The 12,414-nt window shown below is 50.8% G+C and overlaps 1 protein-coding gene across 1 annotated transcript in view; it reads left to right on the top strand.

Annotated features, from left to right (window-relative positions):
- The window catches only part of LOC134507198 (calmodulin-binding transcription activator 1-like), a 31,801-nt gene that overhangs the window by 12,621 nt on the left and 6,766 nt on the right, over positions 1-12,414 (top strand). Inside the window, exons 2-3 of the mRNA XM_063317693.1 lie at positions 5,442-5,582; positions 9,253-11,117. Of these exons, the coding sequence (XP_063173763.1) occupies positions 5,442-5,582; positions 9,253-11,117 (2,006 nt within the window). The remainder of the gene's footprint in view (positions 1-5,441; positions 5,583-9,252; positions 11,118-12,414) is intronic.

Raw genomic sequence — 12,414 nt, 5'->3', positions numbered from 1 at the left:
GACCGAAACAAACAGCATCACGTTTATTTAAATTGTCCCCATTAATTACTTACAGCACCAGGGGCCCTTCCTCTGTCTACCACAGTGAGCCCAAGTGTTGAGGACAGAATTCGACTCACAAAGTGGTGGCTTTCGTTGGGCAAATTTTACAGCTTTGCGACCTCCTCCACCCCCAGAGTCGCTCAGTTTAGGCATTGGCAAAGGGAGGTTAGATATTAATGAGGTGTCTTGCAGAAACTGGGTGCATGCTACGACAAAAAAGGGAAATAATTATCTGATGGGGGCTAGAGCTGGAAGTTGGTTACTTCACACTCACAAGGGTAAATAGGTAGCTTGTGTAAGCAGCCTCTCTTCCAGGTGTTAATTGAAAAATGCAGGTGAATCATAGGACAGCCCTCTGATACTACTGTAGAATCAAGGCAGGTAATCTTGAGTTTCGATCGAAGAGTATATAAGCAGCCCAGGGTTGAACTGTGAAGTCCTTGGTGCTCTCTGAACTTGGTGGCTTGCTTGCAGATGTTTCATTACCCAACTAGGTAACATCATTAGTGCTGCTGCTGATGGCACATGGAGATAAAACACATTTACACACCTTTCAAAGGAGACAAGAATCAAAAAGACCAGAATATATCCTCTCCAGCACCCGATCTGTTTTTCTGGGCTATGCTGATATTTCCATAGCAATTGCTGGATTCCTTTTCCAAGACCATCTCCATACTTCTCTATAGGTGACCCCCACGAGCCACTGTTATAGGTCAGCAACCTGTAGCTTACGGTTTGGTGTGAGGAACACCAAGGAGATCTGCAGAACTGTGGCACAAAGTTAAACTGACTCTCGGGGAAATTTGGAAAAGCCATACCTTACCCAAGATAGCAGTCCCAAAACTCTGGCACAGGATATGGCTATATGTTGTCCATTTTAAGCCAACAGGGCAGCAGTAGGGTGAGAGGGATGGACTTTGTGTGGGAAGAAGCACCTTCAGACCCAGGTCTGCTGGGCAACAAGGCTGCATATACAATACACTGAGAACAGTGGGCCAGGAGATAGTTCTGGGTGAAAACTCATCCAGGAACAATTCTCGGCTAGCTTCTCCCCTCTCAGCCTGGGGAAATGTTCCGGGGTTGTGACAAAGCACTTCTTTTGCAAAGGAGAGGAGGGAAGTAAGAGTGATATAGAAGGATCAAGTTGTGCAATGATAGAGCATCCTGTCAACCGGATCCTCTGTCCGTAACATATTTATGAAGCTACCCTTGGCTCCTGTTGTGCCACCCTCACCATTGCTGGACTTTGCAGGTGCCGCAGGCTTACATGTAGAATCATGGAGTTGGAACAGATCACAGGAATCATCTAGTCCTGCATGCTGCTTGGTGAAGGATCCGCTGGAACATCTCTGAGAGATAACCATCATCCTCTGTCTGAAGCTCTTTGGTGGGGGAGAACTCACCACTTCATGGTGCAGCCTGCCCCATTGCCTGACAATTCCTACAGCGAGGAAGTTCCTCCCTATCTGAACCTCCTTCCTAGAGTTTTAACCTTCTGCTCCTGCCTTCTTCTGTGTGACAACCCAGATACGTGAAGACTGCTAGTGTATTACCTTTCAGTTCTCTCTCCTGCGGACCAAACATACTCAGTTCTTTTTAAGGTTCCTCACGTGGTTTAGACCAGTGTTTCTCAAGCTTGGCAACTTTAAGTTGTGTGGACTTCAACTCCCAGAATTCACCAGCCAGCCATGCTCCTCCTCCATGCTGGCTGGGGAATCCTGGGAGTTGAAGTCCACACATCTTAAAGTTGCCAAGCTTGAGAAACAGTGGCTTAGATGCTTCGTCATCTTGGTAGCCCTCCTCTGAATCTGATCCAACGTCCTTCTCCTTTTTGAACTGGGATTCCAGAAGTGAACCCAGGACCCCAAATGGGGTCTGACTGGGGCAGGGTAGAGTGGAGCAGACACTACCCATGAGCTGGACTCTGTGTTCCTGTTAATGCACTGCAAGATGGTGTATTGCTGCCTGTTTAGCATCCGCATCATACAGCTGCCTCACGTCTAACTGGTGATCAACAAGGACACCTTCCTTCCCCATGCATTACTGTCTCCCCCATCCTATGCTCTTTTTTTCCTAGCCAGGTGCAGCACCAGGCGTTTCCTCCTCTTAAATTCCACCCGCTTTATTTCGCCCCACTTCTCAGGCTCTTCCAGATCTTTTCAAATCTTCCGACTCTTCTAAAGAGCGTTATCTGCAGATAAGTTAAAGTTTGCAAAGGATGCTAACTGGGAGGGCCTGCTAGTCCTCGAGATGAAAGCCCTCCTCTTTACGTTTGTGTCAGCATGAATGGGAAGCAGAGCAGGGAAGAGCTAGAACAGAGAGGCAAAAGGCAGCCATTCCCACAATAATGCCACAGTGGCCTTCTCGGGTCAACCACCTCCATTGGAGAAAAAGAGGGAATTTTTTGTGTGCAGGGTGACTTGGAGGAGTCCTCACCTCCCTCCTTCTTTCAGGATATTACAGTTCTACTGGGGGGTGGGCATTGTCCCTCCTTGGCTCTTGTTAAGAAGGAGAAGAAGCAAGACTTCGATGCAAGATCGCCACTGGCTTCCCCAGAAGGTCCAAAGGGAGCTGGTGCTCCCTTTATTGCCCAAATCCCACAGCGCAGCCTCTGGTGTGCCTTAAAAGGGGTTTTAATTTTTCAGACTTTGGAAACGGAAGGGGCCCAGTTTTGTTCTATCAACCTGCCCTTTATAACGATCTCCCCGCCAGCATCCGGGGCCCATCCTCTCCTGCTGATTCATTCCATGTCAGGGAGCCAAGTGTGTCATGCAGAAAGCCATCCTGGTAGCATTTTATATTCAGCAGCAACAATTCACGGGCTCCACGGAGGTTCTCTTTCGAAGATGAAGGGGAGGAGGGTGCCGAAGGAAAGTGAGACAATCTGCATATTGAATGTGCCAAGACAGTTGGTAATTTACATTAAGTATCCCCCCTTTCTCTCCTTGCAATCTGTCACCCATCAGTGGCTTTTCAGTTTTATAACCTTCACAAAGGAAGGGGGAGCATGCGTGCAGGAGGGATTTGCAGCAAAAAAGGGACATGGTTTGGCAGAGTGGGAGGTCCACCATATTACTTGCCTCCCCCCCGCCCCCAGGATGTTGTGATAGAGGGATCTTTGCTCATCATGCATAGCTCCATCTCTCATCAAACGGTCCTTGCGAGTTTTGGCTGGGCTGTCAAAGCCTATCACACCTCATTTGCTGCGCCCAAGAAGCTTCACGCTCTCACTCCCTGAAGTCTGAAGCACCTTGTCTAGATGCACAAAGAGAGGGGGACAACCACCCTGATGGGTGGTGACTCCCTTTGAGAGCCAAAAGTAGGTGGGTTGGATGGCCCAACTGGATCCAACAAGGGAGGGTGAGATTCTCTGCAGGGGGGAAGGAACCAGGAGCAGTCGCTTGGACACAGAGAGGGTTGAACCAAGGACACATGGGCATTTCCTCCCATCCCGTAGCAATCTCTGCTTTAACCGATGTTGCGGGCTGTCTGGGGGAAAGCAGAATGAATGCCTGACCTCACACTTTTAGGCTTGTGCCTGGATTATCGTCTCTGCAGCCAAGGAACCTGTCTTTCCGTCCCAATTCACAGCCCCTGCACTTAAAATTGGACAGGTCAGTGTTTCTACAAGGCCTCCTGGGCTCTTGGCCCCGGCTGCTCCCCTCCTGGATTAAGATCCTTCTGTTTCAGTGGACAGGAGGCATCTCCCCATTTTAGTCCAGAGACTAACGGAGGGTCTAAAAAACAGCAGGGAGTAAATGATCTTTCTTCTCTTCCGCAGCAGTCAGTCCCCACAGACCTGTAGCCAAAACTGAACAGGCAGTTTCTGAAATTTCTCCTTAGGCTCGGAGGCTCCACATTTGCTGACCTTCTTCCCAATGCGAAGCCAATCCATTAAGGAGGAATCTCTCAGAGATCTGTTCCTTCTCTTCAAGAGATGGGTACTAAGTGCCCACCCTGTACGGTTCGCCCCAGCCTTCCTTCACACGCGTGACTGACCCAAACTGGCAACTCGGCATGGTTGCTTCGAGATGGTGATGGGCATAAAGCTTTCATCCATGCACTTGTGCACAATGACCGGATGCTTGGAAAAATCTCACCTCCCATTAAGAAGGCTCTTGCAGATCTTTTTAAGTTAATGCACATGGTCGGTATATCGAGAGAATAAACTGTTTTAGCGCAGCTGCTTTTGTTAACTGAATATAAATGTTTAGCAGTTTATGGCTTTGTTTTATAAGCTGCCTTAAGTAAGTGTTTCAGGTGGCATAAACATTTCCTAGACATCTCAGTGAAATAAAAAGCTGGAGGTACCTAACATTTTAGCAAAGAGCACATGCTGTAATCCTGGAAATATTTTTTAGAAATGGTCCCAGTGAATCTGGAATTCAGTCTGAAGAACCAGCGGTTCTGTTCCACCAGATCAGTGTTTCTCAACCATGGCAACTTTAAGATTTGTGGACTTCAACTCCCAGAATTCTCCAGTCAGCCATCTTCAAGTTGCCAAGGTTGAAAAACAGTGGATTACATGGATTATAGAGCCTCACGTGGCGCAGAGTGGTAGGCGGCAGTATTGCAACTGAAACTCTCCCCACGACCCGAGTTCAGTCCCAGCAGAAGCCGGATTCTCGTGTGGCCGGCTCAGGTCAACTCAGCCTCCCATCCTTCCGAGGTTGGTAAAATGAGTACCCAGCTTGCTGGGGAAGGTGACGACTGGGGAAGGCAATGACAAACCACCCTGCTCTATAGTCTGCCAAGAAAACATCGCGAAAGCGGCATCCCCCCAAAGGGTCAGACGTGGCTCGGTGCTTGCACTGGATTATACTTAACAAAGATGAAGGAGAAGGGGAAGGCAAGTGATAAGTGGATGGTTGGATTGCAGAGATAACTGGATTGCCCTTGGAAATATGAGTTACAGGTAGTCCTTGACTTATGACCGTTTGTTTAACGATGATCCAAAGTTACGACAGCCTCAGAATAGGTGCTTTACAGCCTATAATGCATTTCCGAGCATCGCAAAACATCACACCACCCCCCGTGGTCACGTGATCGCATTTTGGGTGCTTGGCAACCGTCTCACATTTATGACCTGTTGCAGCATCCCATGGTCACGTAATTGCATTTTGCAGCATTTTTTGCTGGGGAATTCTGGGAGTCGAAGTCCACACATCTTCAAGTTGCCAAGGTTGAGAAACACTGCTCTAGTGGAACAGGGCAAGGTCTCAAACCACTCCTGGCTGGCTGTAGTAGCAAGAAATGTTGGGCGGACGTCTGGGGCTCCAGATCTTCTGGAGGTCCTCTGCACAAGGGCGAAGATGTCCAGCATCGCCTCTGATCGGGCTCCGGGCATCTGGCTGCCATGGCCTCTTTTCTCACAGGCTCTTCTGCTCTTCCGTCCACAGTTCATGGCATCAAGTGGACTTGCAGCAATGGCAACAGCAGCTCTGGCTTCTCGGTGGAGCAACTGGTCCAGCAGATCCTCGACAGCCACCAGACAAAGCCGCAACCCCGGACACACAACTGCCTCTGCACCGGCAACCTGGGTGAGCAGCAGAAACTGGCTGAGCCAGTTGGAGACCACCACAGCCAGCAGTTCAATTAATGGATAATATTAAAGCAAAAGCGTTCGCCCCCTTCTAGCCAGTTTCAGATTTTGAGCTGGGCAAAACGTGGAAGGCCTGGAAGGAAGAAAATTAAAGGGAGGAGCGATTGAGGAGGGTCGCTCAGCATGGTGGCTAGGTAGAATTTCCAGGTACCTGGAGAGATACCTATTCTGCACTTGTTCAAGGGCCATCAGGGCTGGAAGCTGGCTTTGGACAGATGTGCAGGTTGAATCCCGCTGAATTCTGATTTGTTATGTAGAGTTGGAAGGTATCCTGCAATAACCATGGTCCAGGATACATGGGATGAACTGCAGGACCCACCAGCCTCTCTAACCCTTGTGTCTTAGCTAAGAATAGCTGAGTCCTGCACTGGGCAGCAAATTCTCCCACATGTCCACCAGATTCAGTTCTAACCTTTTCCTTCTGTGAGAATAAGTGATGAACAGGAGACAAGTCCTGGAACAGGATCATCTGACGTCTCAACTCACTTCTGGAGGCCCACTGAGTCCAACTGCCTCATCCCACGTGGCCCTTGCCCCAGTTCAGCTGGTCTTTAGAGGCCTTAGAAGCAGCACTTAGCATTCGTGGCCTTATCCATTTCCTTGCCTTTGTTTAGAGCAGCATTTCTCAACCTCAGCAACTTGAAGATGTGTGGACTTCAACTCCCAGAAGTGTCCACACATCTTCAAGTTGCTGAGGTTGAGAAACACTGGTTTAGAGGTACCAAGTTGGTGGCCAAAGATACATCTTCTGTTGGTGAATTCCGGTGTTGACGTATTACATGAAGATGTCCTTCCTTTTCTGTCCTGAATCTCCCACCATTCAGTCTGGAGCATTTCAAGGGAAGAAGAAAAACTTCTCCATAGTCATCAAACCATGACTAATTTTGTAGTCCTCAATCATGTCCACCTAACTCCCCTTTTCTAAGCTAAAAAGCCCCAAAAACAATGTAACCATCCCTCGATTGGTAGCTGCTTGATCATTTGGGCTGCATTTAGATGCAATTTGGTGCAGCTATCCAGCACTACAACCTCTCCTTTGAGGTCCACTGACTAGGAGGAGTTTTCCAAGTACCTTTACAGGCTTGGCAGTGTTGCTTTTGGTTCCCTTCCAAATGACCTTGACAGGTGCCAAGAATTGATCCTTCTGTTTTTGCCTTTTTTTGCAGAACTAGTTTACTCCGTGGCCTGGCACACAGCTGTTGCTCAGCCGTAGGACTCCTTTGATTGCAGACTCACTGCCCATCTAGAGCATTCTTAACCTTTTAACTCCTTTGAGGGTCTGCTGAAACTTACCAAACCCTCCTCAGAAAAGAGTATTCCAAGGCCTCAAAAGTGGATAACATCAAATGCATAGATCCAATGGATTCTAGATTTCTAGAATCGTAGGATTAACAGCTGGCATGGATATTTAGGCACAAAAGAACCTTCGAAATGCAAACTGGGTTGACCATGATTGATGACACGCTTTCAGAAGAGAAAGGAACTTCACCCCAACCCAACGTGCAGAATTCTGACTTTGCTTTAGTTTTAGGTCATGAGCTTTACTGAAGTTAGCAAACATTTTTGGAATCCAGAGGCCATAAGTTATTTTGTTGCATGCATTCCTTCTCTGATGAAAAGCTCCATGTCAGTTAGTGAAAATAAAGCTGTGATTTTCATGGATCTTCTGAAATCACAGGCTCCCAAGGTCAAGAAACCCCTGATCAAGAGAGCTTTCCCACAGGGTGGCACTTTGCAGCAGCCGAGGAGGGAGGGTTACATAAGGGATTGCCACTCTTATGAGTAAAATAAATATCTCCAGGAGAACACCAGTTTTCTATTTGCAAGAAACTGTTTCTCTTCTTTGCCACGTTGATGAGACAGAAGGGAAGGAAAAAATCCATTACTGTAAGGCCAGAGCTGGTACCATTCCCCGTCCCTTGGTGTCACTGGGGCCATTACTGGAGGCGCAAGACATACTGAGAGAAAGAAAATATAAATGCCAGGAGGACCGTGGTGTGCTCTCTTATGCAAATTGAAACTCATGGGAAGCTTGTAAGTCAAGAGAAGCGTGGGAGCTGGGAATTGGAAGATACACATCTTCAGGCAGGAAAGCCAGAAAGAAACGGGGGAAAATAACAAACAAAATCTTTGGTTCTAAGACAAATGGGGGAAAAGCTCTTTTTCAGGAAAGGAGTAGCTGGGGAGGGACCAAAGGCAAAGACAAGATGCCTGTGTTTAGGGGATGCTTTCAGAAGACCATGTGGCTGTTATCAAGAAACCGGTGACAAATAATTTTGCCCAGGCCAAAGCAGAAGATTTCTACTGGTGGCTTCAGTTCCACGGCTAAACTTGCAGACCCTGTCCCCATCCCATAACCTCCATGGGGCACAGAGGACTGAACAGACTGGCTCACCAAAGGAGGCTCAGGTCCAAACTAGGCGTGACCGTAGGTGTGGCTGTCACTAACCAACTTGCTTTAGACAAAGCCACCATAAAAGGTCCCTCCAGAATGGTGTTTCTCAACCTTGGGAACTTTTAAGATGCGTGAACTTCAACTCCCAGAATTCCCCAGCCAGCAACGCTGAGAGTTGAAGTCCACGCATCTTAAAGTTCCCAAGGTTGAGAAACACTGCTCCAGGAAGAAGGAAGAGGAAGAGGAAACGGAGGAGGAGGTGGCGGCGGCCATCACCTGTCCTCACAATTCTTTTAACAGCTGGACCAGTCAGCAGAAAAGGGTGCCAAGCGCAGAATGGGAGGCTTGCTCTCCCACTCCCATGACCCCCATCATCCCCTGCTGTGGGCAGTGCATTTCTCTCTCTGCCACACTGCACCATCCCAGGTATCCCTCTGCAAAAGAGGTGGGGAGGTTTCTTCTTCCATTTTCCCCATCACACAAACATGCACACACCCCCACCCCCACTGGGGTGAATTTTTTTAAGTGTGAGGCAGCATGATGGGGGGAGAAAGTCAGGTGGCCTCCCATGCCCAATTTTGCCCCTTTTTCACCCCCCTCCCCATGGCCGAGGGGTGTGAAAGTAGAATGGCAAAAGAGATAGGGTGCCTAGAGTGCCCTGTTCTCAGGGAGCCTCTCTGGGACTTTGTCTCACCTTCCCCAGTGAGCCATTCAGATGAAATTGCCGAATTCAGAGTACTTTTGTGGCCCCAAACAGCCCGGGGTAGAATTAACCAACTGTTTGCTGTCTTGGGATCAGGGCCTTGTAAATCAAGGGGTATGGCCAGTCCCAAGTACACAACTGAAAAATATACGTAAGAGCACCTAAACTCCCCCAGCTGTGGGCTATTCCTCAGTTGGTGGGTGTGGAAAGTGAAGCTGTTGGGAAGTGCAGAGCAGCACGGAAACCATGGCTGGCTTGGGCATAAAATACTTAACCATCTCAGAAAAGACCTGTGGCTACACAGTCCAAGCTGGCTAAGCTTGCTTGTGGCTGTGTGTGGCTTAGCGTGTCTGGGCTGTTTCTCATTCAGTGTCGTGTGCAAGCCCAGGAGGTGCGTCGACTCAGGAAGCATGTCAGCGCACCACGAAAAACAAGGCAGGTAAGTTGATATGACGGCCAACCGTTGAGACGCTGCGGTTCACGGCTCTCTCTGCTTTTCTCTTGGTGCAGGGGCCGGGAGCAGCGTGCATCATAAGTGCAACAGTGCCAAACACCGCATCATCTCCCCCAAGGTCGAGCCGCGGTCGGGGGCCTACAGCGCCCACTCGGAGGTGCAGAACAACGACGTCTCGGAAGGCAAGAATGAGCACAGCCACAGCAAATCCTGCAACCGGGAGAAGAGGAACGGCAAAGTGGCCAAGCCGGTGCTGCTGCACCAGAACAGCACCGAGGTCTCCTCCACGAACCAAGTAGAGGTTCCTGACACGACCCAGAATTCCCCTGTCTCCATCAGTAGCGGGTTGAATAGCGACCCCGACGTTGCAGACAGCCCGGCGGTCACTGGGGTCTCCAGCATGGCAGTTGCTTCGGTGATGAGCAACTTGTCCCAAAACGCCACGGTGTTCATGTCTGACATCAGCAGCGAGGCCGTCTACACCATGTCCCCCACCGCCGGGCCGAATCAGCACCTCCTCTCCTCCGATGCTGCCACCCAAGGGCTGGTGCTGGCGGTGAGTTCTGACGGCCACAAGTTCGCCTTCCCCACCGCCAGCAGCTCCGACAGCCTCTCCATGTTGCCCGCCAGCGTCTCCGAAGAGCTTGTGCTCTCGACGACCCTCGATACCAACAGGAAGATCCCAGAGACCACCATGAATTTTGACCCGGACTGCTTCCTGAACAACCCCAAGCAAGGGCAGACGTACGGCGGGGGAGGCCCCAAAGGGGAAGGCCTCAGCGCCAACATCCGGCAGTCGCCCACAACGGAACGGGGCTTCAACTTCAGCACAGCCCTTACCAAGGAGATTAAGACAGAAGACACGTCCTTCGAGCAGCAGATGTCCAAAGAAGCTTTCTCCTCCTCCTCCTCCTCCTCCTCGTCCCACTCGCTCACCCTGACCACGGCGTCCAGCCTGCTCCCCTCGGGGGGAGGACTCAGCCCCAGCACCACCTTGGAACAAATGGACTTCAGCGCGATTGACTCCAACAAGGGGTACTCCTCGGGTTTTAACCAGGCGGTGCAGAGCCCACACGCGCACCAAACCCCGTCCCCCAGCTTCTTCCTGCAAGGCAGCGGCAAAGCGCTCCCGCTGGAGCAAAACGCCCACAGCAGCCTGAACGATGCCAGCAGCTCTTTCGTCAGTCCTCTGGGACTCCCCAACGTCAAGACGGAGGCCTCCCCCCAGAACGCCTCCAATTGCAACGGCACCGTGGAGGCCCGGATGGAGTCCACCTCTTCTCTTCAGCTCATGCAGTTCCAGGCCAACTTTCCGTCCATGGCGACCGAGGGGGAAGTCCCCATGGAGACCTTGCCACAGGCGGAAGGGAACGAGAACCTGCTGAAATCAGGGGAGCTCCAGTCCTGTGGGGCGGAGCACTACATGCAGCCCGAGGCCAACGGCGGCTTGAGGAACGGTGGCAACCTCCCCGTCCTCCAAGGGAACATGGTGCAAGGCCTTTATCCGGTGGCTCACCCGAGCTTGAACAACTCGTCCAACATGGAGCTCAGCTTGGACCACTTTGATATCTCCTTTAGCAACCAATTCTCTGACTTGATCAATGATTTCATTTCAGTGGAAGGCGGGAGCAACGCCCTGTACGGGCACCAGCTGGTCTCTGGGGAGAACGCTGGGCTGTCCCAGACCGAGGAGAGCAGCCGGGCGGCCTACAGCCAGGCAGAGATGTGCATTCCCTGTTGCAGCCCGCAGCAAGCAAACCTGAACCTCAGTAGCACGGAGAACGGGGCCAGCCCCATGGCCTACATGCATGTCACCGAGGTGGTTTCAGCAGCAGCAGCCCAGGGCACCCTCGGCATGCTCCAGCAGAGTGGGCGCCTCTTCATGGTGACCGATTACTCCCCCGAGTGGTCGTACCCTGAGGTCAGCCCTAGGGATTCTTTTGCCATAGGCACCAACCACAGATAGTTGGGAAAGCGGGGTCAGGGTTGTGCGGGAGGGTTTTGGTCCAACACACGCTGTGGTCCTCGCTGAGGTGGTCCTGCTGCAAGAACCTCAAAATCCAGTCAGCAGCAGGGCAGGAAAGGGTACCATTTTTTTAAAACCAACCACCCAGACTTCTTTGGGATTAAATATCACATACCGATATTTGATGCCGAAATACCATGTCCTGTCAACACCAAAATTCAGTCCTCTGGACAGTTTCGAAAGCCTACTCCATCAGTCCTTCAAGGAGGCATAGAGTGGTCATAAAAACACGTCTCTCTGTTACAAAACCGGCAGCCAAGGCCTCCAACTCTGGCTGTGGCTGATGGGATTGGGGCTGCTGGTGTAATGAAGCTCTGCCAGCCCACTCCCCCCAGGGCATGGTCAGTGGGTTTGAGTTAGGGTCCTCCCAGACCGTATCTTGCCACCTCAGCAATTGTGGGGCTTGGCAGCAATAGCACTGAGGATGGGGTGGCGGTTGGGACCCATTAAGCCCATTGTCCAGCACCAAGCAGCAGGTAGGAGCCTCTTGGTAACCTCACGTTAGGGAGGAAGAGCAGCAGATGCGTTTCCAGCTGGCAGGAAAACTCACCCCACGGTAAACTGTTTGTATGCCACCGGCCCCTCACCTTGTTAATGAGGCCGTCTTGCACACATTGATGCTGTGGCAGTCGGTGCCGCCTCACAGCCGGAGGAAAGCACAACCTGGTTGTCTGGGTGCGCCCAAAGGGTTCCCTGGTTGGGATGTGAGCCAAATCTGTTTATCGCATTCCTACTGCAGCTGCAGGGGTGTCCATGGGAAATGGTCCCAAAAGTCAAGATGGCAGTCGTGACGGTGCAATTGAAGCCCTGCCTCACTGTGGTGTATAAAAAACAGGCAGGGCTTCAATCACATCATTGCAGCTGCCATCTTGACTTTTTTGACCACACCCTGCAGACACCCATGCAGCCAAAGCATGAACGGCTGAATGTGCCAAAGACTCCCCTATTCTCCTTTTGCTTCTGATTCCCCTCCAGTCTTCTCCCCTGCCTCTGTGTAGGCCCTAAACCACAGCTGGATTGACATGACACCCAAAATCCAGATTAGCAGGACACCACAGCTGTGCTCACATTATGCCTCAATAAATCAAACAGGCCACACTTTGTCGGCCTGATCTAGTGGGTTGCACAAACTCAGCAAATACATTCTGACGTACAGAATCAAAACTTTTTAGGTGCACACCCAGTTGAAAGC

This window comes from Candoia aspera, chromosome 18 (genome assembly GCF_035149785.1).
Source record: "Candoia aspera isolate rCanAsp1 chromosome 18, rCanAsp1.hap2, whole genome shotgun sequence".
NCBI lineage: Eukaryota > Metazoa > Chordata > Lepidosauria > Squamata > Boidae > Candoia > Candoia aspera.
Note: the sequence above shows the minus strand (reverse complement) of the source record. Positions and strands in the feature narration are given on the sequence as shown.